Here is a 23031-nt window from a genome sequence, read left to right as displayed (position 1 = left end):
GATAGCAAAGCCAGGACCAAAAAGACAAACACTATCAATTTTAGAAACAAGTCATTAAGCGCCCCCCCATTTCTATACTCCTTTTCCCTTCAAAGCAAAAATGTTATTTGAAGTGTAAAATCTATTTTTTTTTGTCAGTTAAATAACCACCTGTTTGGGGCAATATTTAAATTTTTCCACACGTTAAAATCTATACTTGCTAAAAATTACTTTAAACAGCCAAACAATATTACATTTGCTAAAAGTAGAGACCCTTGAGAATAATGGTGGCAGTAGCACTTTATGTCACACATTAGCAAAGCTATTTATCAAATGCAGATTTTCAGGAAAAAATACACTAAAAAACAAATTTCACTGAGAACAAGGTTTTATCCAATTTTGCGGTAAAATAAAATAGGTGGGGTTGAGTAAATGGATACCAAGCGTGTCAAGCTTTACAATTGTGTAAACCTGTGAAACCACAAAAAAAAAAAAAAAACAAGGTACCATTGGAGATGACTTAAAAGCTTTTAGAGATATCTGTTTGGAGTAGAACTAAGGGTAAAACAATTTTAATTTTGGATGGTGTAAAGAGGAGTCCCGTCAGTTTTTTTACCATCTTTGTCCCCCACTGGAGAGATTTTCCTTCCTTGTCCCATAGCCAAAACAGGAAGTGAGGAAATTCTTCCAAAGTGAGAACACCATTGAAATATTTTCCCTCTATTATGGTTCTAGGGATAATCTAAAATTTGGGATTCTCTTACTTTCAATAATAATGGGAAACATGAAAAATACATTGTGGCTCTCCCTAACAGGGACACAAATCGCACTGATGGGTTCTACTCCTTCGCCTATCCGAAATGAACAAAACAAGTTGTGTGTATATATACCGTATTTATCGGTATAAAAAAATCAGGGGAAAAGAGTGGGTGCGTGTTATACGCCGATCCCCGCTAATAGTGATCGATCGGAGCGATCGCCGCCGACATACACATAAGCGTGTGTAGATTTAAATATGGCGCCAAGAATGCAGGGACTCGGCGGAGCGGAACGAGCGCCGCCGAGATACACATAGCCGAGTGTACTCGGCTCTTCTCGGCGCCGCTCACAGTCACGCCCAGTCCCGCCATTGGACCTGTGTTATGTCCATCATAGGGCGGGACTGGGCGTGACTGAGCGGCGCCGAGAAGAGCCGAGTACACTCGGCTATGTATCTCGGCTCCGCCGAGTCCCTGCAATCTCGGCGCCATATTTAAATCTGTGCAAGGCCGCACGGACCACCGGGGCAAGGCCGAAATGGCAAGGCCGCACTGACCACCGGGGCAAGGCCGAAATGGCAAGGCCGCACTGACAAGGCCGCACTGCGGCAAAGCCGCACTGACAAGGCCGCACTGCGGCAAAGCCGCACTGGCAAGGCCGCACTGCGGCAAAGCCGCACTGGCAAGGCCGCACTGCGGCAAAGCCGCACTGGCAAGGCCGCACTGCGGCAAAGCCGCACTGGCAAGGCCGCACTGCGGCAAAGCCGCACTGGCAAGGCCGCACTGCGGCAAAGCCGCACTGGCAAGGCCGCACTGCGGCAAAGCCGCACTGGCAAGGCCGCACTGCGGCAAAGCCGCACTGGCAAGGCCGCACTGCGGCAAAGCCGCACTGGCAAGGCCGCACTGCGGCAAAGCCGCACTGGCAAGGCCGCACTGCGGCAAAGCCGCACTGGCAAGGCCGCACTGCGGCAAAGCCGCACTGGCAAGGCCGCACTGGCAAGGCCGCACTGCGGCAAAGCCGCACTGGCAAGGCCGCACTGCGGCAAGGCCGCACTGGGGCAAGGCCGCACTGGGGCAAGGCCGCACTGGGGCAAGGCCGCACTGGGGCAAGGCCGCACTGGGGCAAGGCCGCACTGGGGCAAGGCCGCACTGGGGCAAGGCCGCACTGGGGCAAGGCCGCACTGGGGCAAGGCCGCACTGGGGCAAGGCCGCACTGGGGCAAGGCCGCACTGGGGCAAGGCTGCACTGGACACTGGGGCAATGCTGCACTGACAAAAAAAGAAACAACTGACAAAGAAATCTTTATATACATGTCTGCATGCTAAGCTGGGTGTTTAAATTGGGGTGTACGGGGGCGACAAGGTTACTTTATTTTTTTTTTAATTATAATTTGTGACAATTCTCCTTATTTGAAGTCTAAATGCAGCTAAAATGAAAGAGAAAAGACAGCACAAAAAACAACTTCCAGTCAGTAGGATTTCCCCCTTTTGCCAATTCCTCTTTCAGTTGGAATACTCCTCCTCTGTCCCCTCCCACCCAATATGCTGTAATCTTCTGATGTGGCAGGAGTTAATACAAATAAGGGGGTGTCACAGGCTCTCATCAAGCAAGCTGGATTATACCTACTCTTTCCACCTACCTGCGCCATACAGAAAAGCATTACTACGGTTTCAAAGAATGAAGGGGGCAGAGCTGACATCCACCCATCCTCGATTGAACATGAAAATGTGTCAACAGAAGACCAGGTGGCAGCCTTGTAGATCTGGGACAGTAACCTGAGGTCGAAAAGCCCTAGAGGCACATCCTAGTTTGAGCAAGTGTCTTCTATCTTTAAAAGATGGGTGCGTGTATTATTTGCTGATGAGGTATTCAGCTGTTAACCAAGCTTTTTGGCAACTTTGGCAAGACCCAAATGGGCAAAAAATAAAAAATAAAAGGAGGGCTATGCCCATGTTAGAGGGATTATTTTTTTAAAATATATAAACATATGGCCTCTGCCAACTGTTACAGTGCAAGAGAACAATTTAGATACTACTTTCCTTCAAAAGCTTAATGCCTCAAGTCCTGTTCAAGGATGAAATTGTAGACTAGTTATAACAGAAGCCAAGTTACTTCCAGTGTACCCTTACTGTATACATCCTATTGGCAATGTTCATTTGCTTAGAGAGGCTAGCCAGTATGCACGTGCCTGTATATATGCATGTTTGTGGTGCGCTGTATGTCCTATATTGCTTTCTTATACCAAGGTAGTTTGTATATGCAGCATTCTTGCTTAGTAAAAAGCACATCAATTTACTACAGGGTTTTTAATTTCCTTGCTTTACCGCAAAGCAGCTGAAAAGATACATGAAAAAAAATCAATAAGACCACAAGCTCAGTCTATGCTACTGACAAAAGGAACAAGAAGCAAATTCCTTTATAGGGACCATCGGTAATGACTGGGCCAGTCTTTCTAATAGAAGTAGCTGCGTGGTGTGGACACACCGCAAAAACTACATCTAGGTGATTAAAGTGATTGATATTAAAAAAAAAACAAAAAAACAAACAGACTTTACAATCATGTTATACTTACCTCCTTTGTGCAGTTGGTTTTGCACAGAGCAGCCTGGATCCTCCTCTTCTCGGGTCTCTTTACTGCTCCTGGCCCCTTCCTCCTGTCGAGTGCACCCTTAGCCAGCAGCTTTCTATGGGGGCACCCGAGCCGAGTCAGAGCTCCGTATATCCATTTAGACACGGAGCCCCGACCTGACCCCCATCCCCTTTCTAACCTGATTGGCTGACTGACTTTGATCGACAGCTGTGGGAGCCAATGGCACTGCTACTGTGTCTCAGCCAATCAGCAAGAGTGTCCCAGGCGGCTTAGACATTCGTGTACATCTCTGGAGAGAGATGGGGCTCAGGTAAGTAATTAAGGGGGTGATGGGGAGGCTGCTACACACAGGTGTTTTTTTTAATCTTAATGCATTAAGATAAAAAACCTCCTGCCTTTACAACTCCTTTGAAGGAGATCTTTTTTAAATAAAACAAAGCCAGAGGACCAGAACGATGGTCCTTGCTGACGTAACATGCCAAAGCAACCTTAGGAAGAATTACCCATCTTGTCCCTGTAAGTGTATAAGACCAGGAAGGGTTTAATACAGGACAGAGTTCAGACACATGCTTCACAAACGTGACAAGAAATGCAACCTTTTAAGACTGGTTCAGAATGCAGTTTTTAACCACTTTGCTCCCGCGCTATAGCCGAAAGACAGCTACAGCGCGGACGCCAATTGCCGGGAGGGCGTCCCTGGACATCCTCCTGTTTACTTCCGCAATGCGTGCTCCCGCGGGCGCGCATCGGGGAAATTCTGTGCTGGCCATGTCCACAGCCAGTCACAGATCGCTGTAAATGGCCAATCACAGCGGCCGTTTACAGCGCGATCGGAGCTTCCAATGAGAGATGATCTCATATGTAAACAGGGTACTAGGTGTAATCCTAGACTCTGACTTGTCATTTCAGCCTTAAATCCAATCGTTGTCAAAAGTTTGTAGAATCCACCTCCATGACATCTCTAAAATTCGCCCCTTTTTAACAAATGAAACCACCAAGCTCCTCATTCACTCCCTTGTCATCTCTCTCACCTTGACTATTGCAACTCCCTTCTCATCGGCCTACCTCTCCATAGGCTATCCCCTCTTCAGTCTATCATGAATGCTGCTGCCAGACTTAACCACCTTACCAACCGCTCAGTGTCTGCCAACCCTCTCCTCCAATCCCTACACTGGCTCCCAATCACCCAGCAAATTAAATTCAAAATACTAACCACAACATACAAAGCCATTCACAACTCTGCCCCGAGCTACATCACCAATCTTGTCTCCAAATATCACCCAAATCGACCTCTCCGCTCTTCTCAAGACCTCCTACTTTCAAGCTCTCTCATCTCCTCCCATGCTCGTCTCCAGGATTTCTCCAGAGCCTCTCCAAACCTCTGGAACTCGCTACCTCCATCTATCCCCTACTCTTGCTACCTTCAGACGATCCCTGAAAACTCATCTCTTCAGGAAAGCCCATCACGTCCCCAAATAATCTCCTACCACTTCCAACAGCTCATTCCCCAGTTACAACCTTTTGTACCACCTGCCCCACCCTATTAGATTGTAAGCTCTTCTGAGCAGAGCCCTCTTAATCCTCTTGTATTTTACTGTATTATAACTGTATTGTCTCCCTTTTATATTGTAAAGCGCTGCGTAAACTGTTGGCGCTATATAAATCCTGTATAATAATAATAATAATCGCCCGCCTTCCCTCCTCACACAGACAGCGTGTAAGGAGGGAGAGCCAACGGCTGCAGCGTGTCAAAAAAAAAAGAAAGGAAAAAAAAATGAACAAAGTACCCCACTGCCATCTGTCCCCCCACTGCCACATATTAGTGCCACCTGTCATCAGTGCCACCTGTCATCAGTGCCACCTGTCATCAGTGCCACCTGTCATCAGTGCCACGTATTAGTGCCACCTGTCATCAGTGCCATGTCAGTGTCACTGTCCTGGTGCTCCAGGGCCTTCAAAAGTGTAATAGGTAGTCAACAAGTTAGATGCATAATTTATGCTCCTAGAACACCTGATGGTGCTCCTTGCATGTTGGGCCTCTCTATGTGGCTAGGCTGTGAAAATGTCCCACACGTGGTATCGTAATACTCAGGAGTAGCAGAATGTATTTTGGGGTGTCATTTGTGGTATACACATGCAATGTGAGAGAAATAACCTAGTACAATGACAATTTTGTGGGAAAAAAAAAAATCATTTTGCAAAGAGTTGTGGGAAAAAAATGACATCAAAAACCTCATGTTTTTGTTTTTTTCTCTCTCTCTCTCCTCCCTTCCTTTGTCCCTCCCCTCCGAGCAGACAGAATAGAGGAGGGAAAGGACACTTTGGAAACATGTCTCACTGCAATATGTATGCAACCATGTAACCCGCTTTTTTTTTTTTTTTTATTATTGTTGGATTTGAGAAATTTTGAAGAAAATGAAGATAAAAAACCCCAACCTCACCATGCATCTTACTAAATACCTTGGAATTTCTACTTTCAAAAAAGGGGTCATTTGGGGGGGTATTTGTACTTTCCTGACTTGTTCGGGTCTCAAGAAATGAGATAGGCCACCAGTACATCAGGTGTGATAAATTTTATATGATTTGCACCACAGCTTATAGACTAACTTTCACAAAGACCAAATAATATCCACTAATTTGGGTTATTTTTACCAAAGATATGTAGCAGTATAAATTGTGGTCAAAATTTATAAAGAAAAATTAATAATTTGCAAAATTTTATCACAGAAACTAAGAAAAATGCTTTTTTTTTTTTTTCAAAATTTTTGGTCTTTTTTCATTTATAGCGCAAAAAATAAAAAAACCAAGAGGTGATCAAATACCACCAAAAGAAAGCTCTATTTGTATGAAAAAAGGGACAAAAAATTAATTTGGGTACAGTATTACATGACAGCAATTGTCAAAGTGTGAGAGCGCTGAAAGCTGAAAATTGGTCTGGGCACTGGGGGGGGGGGCTTGGGGGGGGGGGGGGTTTAAGTGCCCAGTTGTCAAGTGGTTAAAGTGCTGAGAAAACCAAATTCAGATCCCATAGAGGAGGGCTGGGGTCAGTTGCCAGAGTCTTCTGAAAGCCAAGACCAAGGGATGTGAGACGAGGGGGTGCTGCTGCTGCTACAGACACCAGGCTGTTTACACATGTCAGATGCATAGGGCATTCTAGAGACACAAATTGTCCAAAACTACCAGAATGTTGAGTTGCAAAAGTCTGAAGTAATACTAGGAGTACAGCATCTCCCTGAAAAAGGCCATAATCAGGCCCAAGGCCCTCAATGCATGTACGAATCGAAGGCTGACCCTGGGAATGAAGGGCTTGAGCAGAAGACCAGAGGGACGAAGGTTTGCCCTGGGGCAGAAAGACCTAGACAACTGCGCATCTAATATCAGGCCTAGGTACTCCAATTGTTGAGTTGCTTCCAGTGACTGCTTCTGAAGGTTAGGTTGAGAATCCAAGAAAATCTTTGCAGTCTGCACTGGGCAATGGTTGACAAGCAAGGGAGCACTGATTTTTTTTACAAGAGATTTGTTCAGGTAACACACAACATGTATGCTCCGAGAAGGGAGCAGTTGGTGAAAATGCCAAAAGCTCTGGACGGGGAACAGAAAGGTGACAAAGTGGTAATTATCCCCTATTGCAAAATGTAGATCGTGTTGATGAAGAGGAAAACTTGGAAATATGCAAGTCTCACAAATGTCCACTGAGGACAGAAAATCCTCCAAAAAGAGGGAGGAACAGGTTGAGTCTTTAGATCCAGAATGGGTCAAATAATTTTATCTGGCTTGGGAACTAAAGAGGTTTAACCACTTCCCGCCCTATAGCAGATTGACGTCCGGGAAGTTGTTCAGTTATCCTGACTGGACGTCATATGACGTCCAGCAGGATAACATGCCGCCGCGTGCACATGGGGGCGCGCATAGCGGCGATCGGTGTGTCAGTCTGACACACCGCTACACCGATCTTGGTAAAGAGCCTCCGGCGGAGGCTCTTTACCACGTGATCAGCCGTGTCCAATCACGGCTGATCACGCTGTCAATAGGAAGAGCCGTTGATCGGCTCTCCTGGCAGGGGGGGTCTGCGCTGATTGTTTATCAGCGCAGCCCCCCCGCAGATCACCACACTGGACCACCAGGGATCGCCACTAGGACCACCAGGGAAGGGGCAACATGTGGATGGCCAGGTATGTACCCCATGGCCAACCACATGTGCCCAATCTGTGCCAATGCCCACAAATGGGCACTGATTGGCACCATTATGTTGCAGTGATGCCGAGCAATGCCACCCTTAGGGGCATCACTGCAAACAGCCAGTGTCATCAGTGCCGCCCGTCAGTGCCGCCCATGAGTGCCGCCCATGAGTGCCCATCGGTGCCGCATACCAGTGCCACTTCATCGGTGCCGTCGTATCGGTGCCCGTCAGTGCAGCCATATCAGTGCCCGTCATTGAAAAAGAAAAATGTACTTATTTACAAAAAGTTTTAACAGAAAAAGAAAAACTTGGTTTTTTTTTTCAAAATTTTCGGTCTTATTTGTTGCGCAAAAAATAAAAACCGCAGAGGTGATCAAATACAACCAAAAGAAAGCTCTATTTGTGGGAACAAAATGATAAAAAAAATTGTTTGGGTACAGTGTAGCATGACCGCGCAATTGTCATTCAAATTGCGACAGCGCTGAAAGCTGAAAATTGGCCTGGGCGGGAAGGTGTCTAAGTGCCTGGTATTGAAGTGGTTAAGTAGAAACTCTGAAAGCGTTGCTTGTTTCAGAGTGCAGTAATGACCTGATGTGAAAAAAGCTGCTTAAAGAGGCAGCTAGAAAATCTGCCCGTCTTTCCAGAGAAAGGCAAATTTGAGAGCAAAGCGTGGGGAGGAAGCAGAGTCTGAAACTCCAGCTTGGAGACTTTGGAAGGGGAAGGATAGCTCCGATGCCTGTGAAACAGGTATTCCATACCAGTGAGAACTGGTCACGCTAACCAAGGTCTTCACTATCAGACGAAGGGATTTTAGGAGCCTACCCCCCCCCCCCCCCAAATCGTCCTTCCCCTCACCTCTATGCCTGTGTAATGCAATGACCTGCTGAGGGTCAATTGGCCTGTAAACCCATTATGGGAGTAGCCACATAGCTGAGCTAGTTATCTGCCAAGGCTAGACACCTAAGTGGCAAGTCACCCACAGAACAAGTGTCCCACTACTTGCAGAGCACGGTCGCTGCAGCGCTGTAGGTTTGCTGTGGCTGTGCCAGAATACTTCAATACCAAAAAAGGCAGCTGTACACAATGCCTCAACACTGGATAAGCCCTTTTTCAGCACTTAAAAATCCACTGGAGGAACTCTTTAATCCCCCGCTGCAGAGGAAAAAGGTCCAATCTTCACCCCTCGCAGCAGGTGCACCCAGCAAGGCCCTCAATGACTCAACATTTCCCAAAAGTATCACCACTCTGGACCTTTAGAGCACTTGCCAGTGAAGTCAACGGACACTGAATACCACAGAGATCAATGTCCACATAACCCAGGGCCAAACTGCAACATTAATGGCCATCCCTTCCACTAGTATACAAGCAGGGTGAGGGTACAGCTCTTCTAGGCTGTGGAGCTGTAGGTGACCAGTGTGTATAATAAAGTCTTTTCCAGCAGGGGTGTGCAGAAAAAGGCCATTAAATAGGAAACGGACCCCCAATGAAAGATTTTTTAGAGACTAATTGTACACACATCGTCACCTAAAGAAGCTAGCAAAAAACTGGAGCTTGGTTGAGTTTGAGGGGTTAGGTCTAGGTGGGGAATTCCTGTCTTGTTTTGGTTAGTGTCGATTCACCTAAAAGGTAGCAGCATAATCTGAGTAGTTCAGAAAATGAAGTGCCCTGTGATAGACAATTAAGACATTCAATTTTTCTATGAGGTCATGGAGAAAGGGGGATGAGGATAGAATTTTTTGGCGGTATAAAAAAAAAAAAAAAAAAAGCCAGCAGCTGCCAATCTCTCATTGCAAGGAAATGGTCTTAAAATTAGTCACAGCTACAATCAGCTAATGTCACAAGTTAGCATTTGTGAATTATTTCCCTAAAAAGGGATAACAGGCAGTTTAGTGGCCGGCTTTCTAAAGAATTTTGTGCTACCTCATTTACAGTGCTGTGATAAAGTATTCCTACTCCTTGAAATCTTCCACATTTTGTTCATGTTGCAACCGAAAACGTAAATGCATTTTATTGGGATTTTATGTGATAGACCAACACAAAGTGGCACATGATTGTGAAGTGGAAGGAAAATGATAAACGGTTTTCAATTTTTTTTTTTTTTTACAAAGAAATATGTGAAAAAAGTGTGGTGTGCATTTATATTCAGCCCCCCTGAGTCAATACTCTTTAGAACCACACTGCAATTACAGCTGCAAGTCTTTTTGGATATGTCTTTACCAGCTTTGCACATCTAGAGTAAAATTTTTGTCCATTCTTTGCAAAATAGCTCAAGTTCTGTCAGATTGAAAGGAGAGCATCTGACCAGAAAATTTCAAGTCTTGCCACAGATTCCCAGTTGGCTTTAGGTCTGGACTTCGAATGGGCCATTCTAACATATGAATATGCTTTGATTCAAACCAATCTATTGTAGCTCTGGCGGTACATTTAGGGTGGTTGTCCTGCTGGAAGGTGAACCTCCACCACAGTCTCAAGTCTTTTGCAGACTAACAGTTTTTGGTTCTTTTGCCCTGTATTTGGCTCCATTCATCTTCCCATCAACTTTGACCAGCTTCCCCGTCCCTGCTGAATAAAAGCATCCCCACAACATGATGCTACACCATGTTTCACAGTGGGGATGGTGTATTAAAGTGGATGTAAACCCAATGTCATCCTTTCTAAACTACTGCCATAGGGGTTATCTATAAGGATATACATGTCTCCTGCATGTATCTTTACCTGTCAAATGTCTCCCCTCTGTCTGTTATGAGACCCGAAAAACTGCATATTCTGTGGGTGGGTCTGTTGTCTGGAGCTCGGTGGGTGGAATCGTGATGTCAGTAGACTCCCCGCCCACCTCTACACTCCCCTTGTCAATATGCATTTTCTCCTGTGTATTTCTAACACTGAACTTCTGCTATGATCTCTAACATCCAGTGAAAAGACAGGAAAGTAACCACATGACTTGAGCATGCCAAATCATGCTGAGTTGTGGAACAGCCAATCCTTGCAGAGCTGCTGAAGAAAGGAGTGGGGGAGGGAATTAAAAAATAATGCCTGTGTCTTAGGCTAGTGCACCAGATATAAATCACCTGTCACTCACAGCAAGGGGGAGGATTTGACAAAGTTTTTCTCAGTATGTCAAGATTTCTTTCTCGAACATCACGGGACACAGAGCCACAGTAATTACTGATGGGTTATATAGGTATCACTGGTGATTGGACACTGGCACACCCTATCAGGAAGTTCAACCCCCTATATAATCCCTCCCCCTTGCAGGGATACCTCAGTTTTTACGCCAGTGTCTTAGGTGATGGACGTGTAAAGATGTCCTGTGCTGAGCTCCAAAGGGAATATCCTGATATCCTATACTGGGGCAAGCCAGGCGAACCGGATCCATTCAAAGTGTCTTTTCATGGCCGAATTGAATGGTACCCGGGCCTCGTGTCCGAAGAAACGAGGTTTTACCCGTAACGCTTCTCTTTTTAGAGAGCTGGACCCCGCAGATCAGAAAATGGCTTTAAACTTCCTAATTTCTGGCGAGGTGCTTTACGGTCCCAGAACTGTTGGATCCCCCTACTGATAGGGGCCCCAGTCTGACGGTTTTTTCAAACGGAGCCCACCGAGAGAGGTGAAGATTGGGTCTGTGAAAACAGCACCCTGCGGCTGGATAAGGTAAGAGGAGATTCCACAGAATTTTTGAGTTCTAGTGACTTTTCTCCTTTAAGGTAAATGCATGCTATGCCTATTGTGACCACCGGGGGCTGCCAAGAGCACAATCCTACACATGCTGTCTGTCTCAGGTGTTTTCATCGCTGATTATGTCCCAGCGTCTCAAGCAGGCTGCAAGCAGGTAAGATGGAAAGGGGGATTTCTCATGTTTGAATGTTCCCCCCCAGGCTAGAGAGGGGCCACAGGGGTCTAGAAAGTGGTTATACCACCTGGGCTCTGCGGCCTAATGGCCACCATCTCTGAAGATAGCCGTTCAGGCAGATCTTGTTACCAGCCTCCCTCCCCCCCCCCCCCATGCCCAGCCTTTTCTCCAGAAGCATGACAGGAGAGTCGGCAGCGCGGGAAGCGCTCGTTTTTTTCAAAACGGGGGGGGGGGGGGGGGGGTAGAGGAGGGGGCGGGACGTCAGCACTGAGTGCTTAGACTCCCCACTCAGGCCAGCTGCAGGCTATTAGAGGCACTCTGTACAGGTGCACACAGCCTTCCGAGAGACACAGAGCTGACGGTCGCATGTAAGGTGGGACACAGGCATTCTCCTAGGCAGCATTTACTGAAGTAACACCAGACTGAGCATTGGGTAGCAAGGCTTTTAGCCAGACTACATCGCTCAGCAGGCAGTGTTCATCTGTATACCTCACACCTTGTTGCTTTGCACTATGGGTAGAAGAGGTTCAAGCACCCCAGGAACCAGAGACACTAGGGGATCTCGTTCAGGTTCTGAGGGCCCCCTGTCGGCAGGATCCTCCCCCCCTAAAGATGGGCCAGGGACGGCTAGCCAGGGAGAGCCATCGGGGTCAGGGGCTACACCTGCTTCTGGCACTTCAGCCCCTGTATATATTACACAAGAGGTTTTTTCCTCAACCATTAATGGTCTAGAGGAAAGATTAATGACCGTGATTACGTCTTCACTCAGTGGAAGAAAACGCACTAGGCTTTCCTCTGTTCCCCAAGACCCTCAGACAGAGGAGCTCTGGGATAAAGGAGATGAATCCCTTTCAGAGGATCGGGATGGGACGGATGATTCCTCTTCGAAGGAATCAGGTGGAGAGGGACCCTCTGCGACTTCCCAAGAGGAGAAAGTCTTAGTGCAGATCCTCACTGGATTGGTCCGCTCAACATTTAAGTTGCCCATACCTGAAACTGCTAAAGAATCCTCTTCTGCTTTGGGGTCACTGAAACCTTTCCAAGCAGCACATGCCTTTCCTGTTCATACTTTACTTGAAAAGCTCATTTATTCTGAGTGGGATCACCCAGACAAACGTTTTTTTCCGCTGAGAAAGTTTTCAAAACTTTATCCGATGGAATAAAAGTTTGTTAAAATGTGGGGAATACCGGCTATTGATGCCGCCATTTCCTCCGTAAATAATAGCCTGACTTGTCCTGTAGACAACGCTCAGATGCTCAGGGATCCTGTAGATAAAAGGATGGAATCCCTATTGAAGGATGTTTTCTCCTTAGCAGGATCAGTGGCCCAACCTGCAGTAGCAGCGATTGGAGTCTGTCAATACTTAAGAGACCATGTTAAGCAGGTCATCAAAGTATTACCTGAACAGCAGGCCCAGGGGTTTGCTAACCTTCCAGCGGCCTTATGCTTTGTGGTTGACGCCATTAGAGATTCCATCGTGCAAACCTCCCGTCTTTCACTGGGGTTGGTGCATATACGTAGAATACTATGGTTGAAAAATTGGTCAGCCGAAGCACCATGTAAGAATCTACTGGCTGGGTTTCCATTTCGTGGTGCAAGGTTGTTTGGAGAGGACTTGGATAACTATATCAAGAGAATCTCTTGTGGGAAAAGCACTCTCTTACCTGTCAAGAAGAAGAGTAAGTGTCCCCCTTTCAAACGGACTCTTTCCCCAGCGCCGGGGGCTTCAGCCTCCAGGCAGTCTCAACGGCCGCCTCCATCGGGGTCCAGAGACAAGAGTCAACCCCAGGGACAAAAGAAGTCCTGGGGAAAGAAGCCTACTAGGCAAAACACTAAGACCTCTGCATGAGGGGGCGCCCCCGTTCACTCGAGTGGGGGGAAGACTGCGACAGTTCTCAGAGCTCTGGCAGGAGGACTTCCAGGACAGATGGGTAATCTCCACGGTAACCTTAGGGTACAAGCTGGAGTTTCAGGAATTCCCCTCTCCTCGGTTCCTCAGATCAAATGTTCCCAGAGACCCAGAGAAGAAGCAGTCGCTCCTTCTAGCGTTAGAGCGACTTTTGTCGCAGGAGGTCATTATGATAGTTCCCGCAAAGGACCAGGGATTGGGCTTCTATTCCAACCTTTTTACGGTCCAAAAGCCAAACGGGGATGTCAGGCCCATTCTGGACTTAAGGGATCTGAACCGATTCCTAAGGATTCAATCCTTCCGCATGGAATCAATTCGAACAGTAGTTCCCACCCTGCAGGGAGGAGAATTTCTGGCATCAATAGACATCAGAGATGCATATCTGCATGTGCCCATTTTTCCTGCTCATCAGAAGTTTCTGCGCTTCGAGATAGGAGGGCGCCATTTCCAGTTTGTGGCTCTGCCTTTCGGGATAGCCACTGCACCTCGAGTGTTCACAAAGATCTTGGCTCCTCCTCTGGCCAGATTAAGGGCTCAGGGTATAGCTGTCATAGCATACCTAGACGACCTGCTCTTGATAGACCGGTCGGTAGCCTCTTTGAATGGAAACTTGAGGACCACGGTCAGGTATCTAGAACACCTGGGTTGGATCCTCAACTTAGAAAAGTCTTTCCTAAAACCAGTAAGAAGACTGGAGTATTTAGGTCTGATTATAGATACAAGCCAGGAGATAATATTTCTACCCCAGGCAAAGATCACTGCTTTGAGAGAGCTGATTCTGACAGTAAGGACCAAGAAGGGTCCCTCAGTCCGCCTTTGTATGAGGCTACTAGGGAAGATGGGGTCTTCATTCAAAGCAGTTCCCTATGCTCAGTTTCACTCAAGAATGCTGCAACACAGTATTCTGTCGACCTGGAACAAGAAGGTTCAGGCATTAGACTTTCCGATGCACCTGTCGCATGCGGTGCGTCAGAGCCTCAATTGGTGGCTCATACCCGAAAACCTGCAGAAGGGGAAATCCTTTCTACCGGTTACCTGGACGGTGGTAACAACAGATGCCAGTCTGTCAGGTTGGGGAGCAGTTCTGGAACAGGCTGCGGTCCAAGGGGTATGGTCCAAGACAGAGAGGACCTTACCCATCAACATTCTGGAGATCCGGGCGATACATCTAGCTCTAAAGGCCTGGACTATCAGACTACAGGGTTGTCCGGTCAGGATCCAGTCTGACAATGCCACAGCAGTGGCTTATGTCAATCATCAGGGAGGCACCCGGAACCGAGCTGCTCAAAAAGAGGTGAACCAGATCTTAGTCTGGGCAGAGATGCATGTGCCATGCATATCGGCAGTTTTCATCCCGGGAATAGAGAATTGGCAGGCGGACTATCTAAGTCGCCAGCAGTTACTTCCAGGGGAATGGTCTCTGCATCCCGACGTCTTTTGGGCCATATGCCAAAGATGGGGGGTTCCAGATGTAGATCTCTTTGCATCCCGATTCAACAAAAAGATAGACAGATCTGTGGCAAGGACAAAAGATCCTCTTGCATGCGGGACGGATGCGTTGGTGATTCCGTGGCATCGGTTCTCACTGATTTACGCATTCCCGCCTATTCTGCTACTACCACGACTCCTTCGCAGGATCAGGCAGGAAAGGAAGTCGGTACTTCTGGTGGCCCCCGCTTGGCCCAGAAGGACTTGGTATGCAGAAATAGTAAGGATGACGGTAGGTTCCCCGTGGACCCTACCGGTACGCCCAGACCTGTTATTCTCAAGGTCCAGTGTTCCATCCTGCCTTACAAACGCTAAATTTGACGGTTTGGCTATTGAGACCCATGTTCTGAAGAGTCGTGGGCTCTCAGGTCCTGTCATATCTACCTTGATTAATGCAAGGAAGCCAGCTTCCAGGATGATTTATCATAGAGTCTGGAAGGCTTATATAACCTGGTGTGAATCCAGAGGTTGGCATCCCAGGAAATATGCCATAGGTAGAATCCTTGATTTTCTACAGATGGGATTAGAGATGAAGCTGGCCTTGGGTACCATCAAGGGCCAGTTCTCTGCTTTATCAGTATTTCAGCGGCCACTTGCTTCGCATTCTTTGGTCCGAAACTTTATGCAGGGGGCGATGCGTCTTAATCCTCCGGTTAAAGCGCTGGGACTTGAATTTGGTCCTGGCTGTGTTACAGAAACAGCCTTTTGAACCAATAAGTCAGATTCCTTTGGTCTTGTTGACAAGGAAATAAATTTTTCTGGTAGCCATCTCTTCTGCTAGAAGAGTATCAGAATTAGCAGCTCTTTCCTGTAAGGAGCCTTATTTGATTATACACAAGGATAGAGTGGTACTACGCCCTCATCCTAGTTTTTTACCGAAGGTGGTTTCTGATTTTCATTTAAACCAAGACATTGTTCTACCTTCCTTTTTTCCAGATCCCTGTTCTCCGGAAGAGAGATCTCTACATTCGTTGGATGTAGTAAGAGCAGTTAAGGCCTATCTAGGGGCAACTGCTCAGATCCGCAAGATGGATGTTTTGCCAGAGGGTTCCTAATAGAGGACAAGCAGCGTCAAAAGCTACCATTTCTAAATGGATTCGACAGTTGATCATTCAAGCTTACGGTTTGAAACAGAAGATTCCTCCGTTTCAGATCAGGGCACATTCCACAAGGGCTATTGGTGCTTCTTGGGCAGTGCATCACCGGGCCTCTATGGCTCAAATCTGCAAGGCCGCAACCTGGTCTTCAGTTTATACATTCACCAGATTCTATCAGGTGGATGTGAGAAGGCATGAGGATATCGCCTTTGGGCGTAGTGTGCTGCGGGCAGCGGTACAGGGTCCTCAGGTCTGATTACACCCTACTTGGTCGTGGTTCCCCCCCCCCCCCTCAGGTAGCATTGCTCTGGGACATCCCATCAGTAATTACTGTGGCTCTGTGTCCCGTGATGTTCGAGAAAGAAAATAGGATTTTTTAAAACAGCTTACCTGTAAAATCCTTTTCTTTCGAAGGACATCACGGGACACAGAGGTCCCGCCCCTCTTCTAATACACTATATTTCTTGGCTACAAAACTGAGGTATCCCTGCAAGGGGGATGGATTATATAGGGGGTTGAACTTCCTGATAGGGTGTGCCAGTGTCCAATCACCAGTGATAACTATATAACCCATCAGTAATTACTGTGGCTCTGTGTCCCGTGATGTCCTTCGAAAGAAAAGGATTTTACAGGTAAGCTGTTTTTAAAAATCCTATTTTTTCTCACTGAAAATAAGTGGATTGCTCAGAGATGGATTAACTCTGTGTGGCAAGACTGGGCTCAAATGATAGGAAATCTTATACTCTACATGATATATAAAAAAACAAAAAAAAAAAAAAAAAAACATTTTTTCAGGTTTACATCCACTTTAAGGGTGATGTGCAGTGTAAGTTTTCTGCCACACATAGCGTTTTGCTTTTAGGCCAAAAAGTTACATTTTGGTCTCATCTGACCAGAGCACCCACCTTCTTCCAAATGTTTGCTGTGTCCCCCAAATAGCTTCTCGTAAACTGCAAACAGGACTTATGGCTTTCATTCAACAATGGCTTTCTTCTTGCTGCTTCTCCATAAAAGGTCAGATTTGTGGAGTGCATGACTAATAGTTGTCCTGTAGAAAGATTCTGCCACCTCTGCTGTGGATCTCTGCAGCTCCTTCAGTGTTACCATGGGCCTCTTGGCTGCTTCTCTGATTAATTCGCTTCTTGCCCGGCCTGTCAGTTTAGGTGGATGGCCATGTCTTGGTAGGTTTGCAGTTGTGTCTTACGCTTTACACTTTCAGATGATGGATTGAACAGTGCTCCATGAGATGTTCAAAGCTTGTGCTTTTTTTTTTTTTTTAACCTAACCATGCTTTAAACTTCTCCACAACGTTATTCCTGGCCTGTCTGGTGTGTTCCTTGGCCTTCATGACGGTTTGTTCACTAAGGTTCTATAACACAACTCTGAGGGCTTCACAGAATAGCTGTATTTATACTGAGATTAAATTACACACATGTGGACTCTATTTACTAATTAGGTCTGGGCTCAAAATTTCAAATCCTGAGCTACTAGCCAGGCCTCAAGGGTTACTCACCACCAGTTGCCCAACCTAACCCCCCACCCAAAAATGCCCTCATATCTCATTAAATGACACTTAAATGTTTTATGCAGAATTAGGTTATAAAATATTAACAACTTTATCCATGCCCACCAATGCAAGCAGCCAGTGCCCACTATGCAACCTACCTGTGCAGGGGGGGGAGAGGAACAGGAGAGCCACCTGGATGATCAGAGCTCAGCGCAGGGAACACAGCTATAACAGCTTTCATTTAAATTGCTGTGTTCCCGCACTCAACGTCATACAGCCCAGCCCCCTGGCCAGGGAACTTTGATTGACAAATCACCCATCCCAGGATTGGACGGGTGATCTGTCCATCAAAGTCCCGGGACCAGGAAGAGGGGCTGCATCTGACAGCAAGCGGTGGGGAACACGGCAATGTGAAATAAAAACTGTTGTTGTGTTTCCTGCGCTCTGATCATTCGGCAGCTCTCTATCTCTTCCCCTCCGCGATCACTGTGAGAAGGACTCTCATTCCACCCAGGCTGCTGGTACTGCTCGCCCAGCCACTCCCAGGCAGCCATAGCTCGCCAATCCTCAAAATCCACTTGCAAAATGCGAGCAGGCTAGTGAAATTTTTGAAGGCTGAATTAAAATGACTTCTGAAGGCAATTGGTTCCACAAGATTTTAGTTAGGGGTTGAATACAAATGCACGCAACACTTCAGATATTTGTAAAAAAATGTTGAAAACCATTTATCATTTTCCTTCCACTTCACAATTATGTGCCACTCTGTGTTCTATCACATAAAATAGATTTACGTTTTTGGTTGTAACATGACAAAATGTGGAAAATTTCAAGGGGTAGAAATGCTTTTTCAAGGCACTGTACATCATGTTCATCTACAGTGCAGTTCGAAAAAGCAAAAGCTTTGTTCTTCTGGTTCTAACCTGCTCAGCTATGGCATTGCTGGTTGGTCAGAGGTCCTATACCTCAGAGTTCGAAACAAGGTTGATTAGCATTTTTACTTTACAAAATATTCATCATTGTTACAGGGACTCTGAAGAGACCACTCCCTAGAGTTTTCTTATGCTTTGGACATCCAGGATCACAATGGTGATCCTGGAACACTCTGTGTAAAACCATTGCACGGAGCAGGTAAGACATGTTTGTTATTTGAGGTTTTAAAATGAATCTTTTAAAGATATGCCCCTAATCTGAAACCCATTTCAATATGTAGCTTTCAACAAAAAAAGGTCCATCAAACACCTTATCCTTTACAGTGGAAACCACTTAACAGGGAAGATATGAATGCTTTAAGATTTTATCAGAAACCATAACAATGGCTATATAAGTGCATAGAGCAAAAATACCTTTTGCATTCTTTCTACGTCGTGGAGTAGGAGTGGTGAATGCAAATGTAACAGTGGAGGGATCTGGAAACGTGGAAGCATTACTCAGTCGAGTCCTTGTTAAACGGATGCTTTTAGTCTGGTCATCTTGATCAGCATTAGGTTCTATGTGCTGACTGTCTACTGGATGTAAAGCATTCAGCCTTTCATCCACACTTTCCTCTGAAACTGAAGGAAGAGTACGTTTTCTCGTCTTTCTGACAGACAAGTTGCCTTGCTTTGTTACTTTGGTCAAAGTAGGCTCTCCAGCTTCTTCTAACAAAAGAGTTTTTTTAGAAAGATCTGTAAATTCCTCTGCAAGTTTACCAACATTTGAGCTTCTTAGCCTTTTCCTAGGTGTGTCTACATTTTGCTCTTGAGACTGTGCATTTTCTTGCTCAGCTGCTGGAACATCTATCCGATTTTCTGATTTTATTCTTGACCATCGTAGGGAAACCCTTTTTGGAGAAACGGGTGGACTGGAATTTGTTTGAATGTCATTAAGCTCAAAATGCTTCACCAACTCATTTACAGCACGCTTTCCTTTACGGCCTCTTGTAGGTGTAGTAACTTGTTCGGTTTCAGAATTCTTAGTTATTGCTTCTGTTTCAGCTTCCTGTATAATTTTAGATCTTGTAATCCTTGAAGGTGTTAGAACACCAACCTTTGGATCTGGCAAGTCTTCATTTCCTTTGCTGGCTTGATCTAAAATGGGAGCTTTACCTCTACGAGTTCTAGCTGGAGAGAGTGGCAGCTGTGCTGTGACCTCCTCTACACTTGCCAATTCCACCTCGGAATTTTGAGTTTTTTCAGGAACCTGGTTTCTTTTCCTTCTGAAAATTTGTGAGGATGGTTGTTCTTCCTGTGAAGTGGAAAGTGTCAGCTTTTCTTCATTTACTTTGGGTTTTCGCCCTCTTCTTGGAGTTAATGGATGCTGAACCTCAAGATCAGCACTAGTACTTGTTTCAGATCTTGTCGATTTCCTTAAGGTTCTCCGTGGGGTTTGGGGGTTAGCAACCGCAGACAAGTCTCCCATTAGTGAGGTTTCTAGAGCTTCTCCAAGCCTTGCAACATCCGATCTTTTTAGTGGCGTTACCGCCTGGATAACGCTCTCAGCTCCCACATCTTCTGATTTGGGTTCCTTCTTTTTTGCAGGTGTTCTAGAAATGCGGGCACTGCTGCGCTTCTTTAGAGACTCATTTTCGCGGGCCAATTCGTTATCCCCTTCAGAAATATAATCTTTGCCGCTTGTACCTTTGAATACATCTAGCAAGTTTTCTTCTACAGCTACCTTAATTGGCTCTGGCACATAAGGCAAGGTCTCCATAATCTTTGTCTTATGTTTACCATCTACAAGGGTGAATGCATTTGCAGGGCATGTGTCGGTAATTTTAATTTCTTGGCCAGCATATTCCTCAGTCGTTGAGAAAAACTTTGAAATAGTTTTTAGTTCTTTGTCTGAAGGATGTTCAGATTCAAGTGCTTCAGTCTCTGCAGCTTCATTTTCTCCTGCTTCACCACCTTCCTCTCTTTCTTCACCTTCTTCCTCTTCTCCTTCCTCAAGGATTAATGAAAAATTACTAGCAGCTACAGCATTCTCTAATTCAGCATCATCAGTTTCCATGGAATTTCTATCATCAGAATGTTCACATTTGTAGTGATCTTCAACAAGTTCAGCATTTGAATCCACCTGGAATTTAACCGCTGAATGCAACTCATGGCAGGTGGCCATGAGTTCAGATTCGGATGCCTCTTTTTCCTTTAAATCCTTATCCTACAAAAGAAAAATTCAAGATTTTTTTAAAGCAAAGCTTTAACCCAACATTAAAAACTTGTATTTACAATTGTGGCAACATTGACATTCAGAAAGTATAAAAAAGAAATGCTAATATATTTCACTTTAAAGTATATATGTTTCAGCAAATTAAACATTATGCAATACATCTCTGCTATATATGCCAATTCCCCATGTTTTATCCTTTTATCACTGCAAAAAAAAACCAAAAAAAAAAAACCTAATGATTCTGCAAGAAATCCAGTTAACTACCTCTACCCCAAAATGTGTAACCAGCCCTGTCCACTTCTCCCCATTAAATACAGAAATCCTCCCCATGTTACTGATGTGGAATGGGGAAGGTGTTTTGTAGTCCAGCAGAGGTAAGGTGGTGAACTGGGCAGGGCTGACATTGCTTGGCATTTTAGTGCCGTGGAGGCACTGTGCTGTCAGCTCACTAGATGAGTTTAGGAGCAAACTGGATGTCTGGAAGAGCAACAGGTATTTTTCTGTGCATAAAGAGCTTAGGTTTCCTTGAGCAATTGCTAGGGGTTCCCTAAACTGTGGCTGGTTGATCCCCCATCTGATAGTTCCCACATAGATTTGGATCCACGGCCGCTTGGCAGAAGCACCTGCAAGACCCTAAAGAGCCGTTTTGCCATCTGTAAGGGTTGCATTCTTACTACCACAGGGGCCATTCTTCTCACTGACCACCTATGTAAGGGGCATTTTTCTAATGAGTCCTGGTGAATTCAACTTAGCAGGGGTTTCCTAACACCTGAAAGTTTCAAGGGTTACTCACAGGTTAAAAAGGTGGAGAACGGCTGCCCAACAGAATGGTAAACATTGCGTGCGAGTATCTTGAATGTGCATGGGTTATTAGCAATTTGAGACAGGGAGTTACTAGAAGAAGCTTGCTCACCTAGGATAAGCAAAGTGCTGACACTTCCTTCCTCCATTACGGAAAGCAGCATGAGATATACAAATCTGCAGTTTATTATATTGCCTTCTAGATTTGGCTCCTGGCTCTAGAATATCCCTAAACAGATAAGGTTGTTGTTCATCTCAGGATGTGTTGAACATAATCCTCTGGTCACACTTAGAATGTTACCCTCCTCGTTAACCCGTCAATATATCCTTTCTGCAAAGATCATGATCAGGTTTTTAACCCTTTCTCGGACACTAGCGGGGGGGGGGTGTGTGTGTGTGTGTGTGTGTGTGTGTGTGGAAACCCCCCCCACTAGAGGCTGAATACCAACGATAAAAGTACGGCTAACAATAGCGGCGCTTTACCGCTGCCGACACCCCCGCCCCAGTGTGAAAGGGGCCTAAAAGTTAATTGGCTTTAAATGCACACATTTATATTTTATACACTGTAAAATGTTTTTCTTGGAGTTCACCAAGGAACAAAAGACAGTTATACTGCTGTCTACAGGAGGATTGGAAACTAACAAAAACTGTATGCCAGCCCAAGATAACAGATCCTACCACTAGCATGCCTTGGGTTTTGTTACCCAAGCAGTCCCAACAGCATGATTGTTTTGTCTCCAGCAGGATACAGTTTGTCTGCAATATCAGATTTGACCACAAGATGGAGCCAATGGCAAATTTACTGTTTTTTGCAGAAACTAGAAACTGTTCACCTTTAACAAAAGTTACGATCATTCTTCAGTCTAAGGAAGAGAAACAGGCGCATCCTGGGAACTCCGACTCCATCTTAGAGACTGAAAGTAGTAACCATCTACCAAACAAGTTGGACTAAAATTTGCATCTGCTTGCATCCCCTAAACGCATCGCTGATAATTACTTATCGCCATCTACAGCCTAGCTTATTCATTGCGTTTCTGAATACTTCATATTCGGATTATATGTATCCCTTTGTTTTTTCTCAATAGTTTCCCCCACCCTGTTTTGTGAATAAAGCTTCAAGATTACATTCAGTTTGGCTTATTGCAGAATAGAAGGGTTTAGCTGCATGTCGAGCTACACACAGGGAAAACATGTGGAGAGGACAGAACAATGATCATAAACACAAGGGGGTGGGATCCATGCTCCTCAATGGACCCCAAGAAAATGATTTTATAAGGATCAAAAATCCTCTCGTCCACGGTTGGACACAGGAAGTGTTTAAGGGGTAAATCCACTTTTCTGGGGGGTTTGGGAAAAATAGCAAAACAAATATATATAGCATATACAGTCGCTAAACAAGTAACTATGTAATTTAAAGTTACATTTACTTTTCAATTTGTAGCGCTGTAATTTTCTGAAAAATTAAATACAATATGACAATCTGGAGGCCTTCTGCACACAACTGGTGTACAGAACTTCACCAGAAATGTAATTTCCTGCTTGTGTGATTGGCTCAATGTTTGCACCACAATAAAAGTCAGATTTTAGGCATCCACTGGAGCAATGCCATTTTTGGTTAGATATTCCCAAAGGGTTAGTTCTAAAAGGGATGCAGACCCTGTAACTTTCCTCATTCGCACACTACAAATGCATCCGCGAATTAAAAAGTCACTCCCATTCAGATGGGC

General features: G+C 45.5%; 1 protein-coding gene across 1 annotated transcript in view; it reads right to left on the bottom strand.

Moving 5' to 3' along the window:
- The window catches only part of AHCTF1 (AT-hook containing transcription factor 1), a 204264-nt gene that overhangs the window by 6523 nt on the left and 174710 nt on the right, over nucleotides 1-23031 (bottom strand). The window contains exon 33 of the mRNA XM_073627874.1: nucleotides 18703-20494. Coding sequence (XP_073483975.1) covers nucleotides 18703-20494 — 1792 coding nt within the window. The remainder of the gene's footprint in view (nucleotides 1-18702; nucleotides 20495-23031) is intronic.

The sequence above is a fragment of the Aquarana catesbeiana genome, linkage group LG04 (genome assembly GCF_042186555.1).
Source record: "Aquarana catesbeiana isolate 2022-GZ linkage group LG04, ASM4218655v1, whole genome shotgun sequence".
Lineage (NCBI taxonomy): Eukaryota > Metazoa > Chordata > Amphibia > Anura > Ranidae > Aquarana > Aquarana catesbeiana.
The sequence above is the reverse complement of the archived record's forward strand: the minus strand, read 5'-3'. Positions and strand labels throughout refer to the sequence as shown.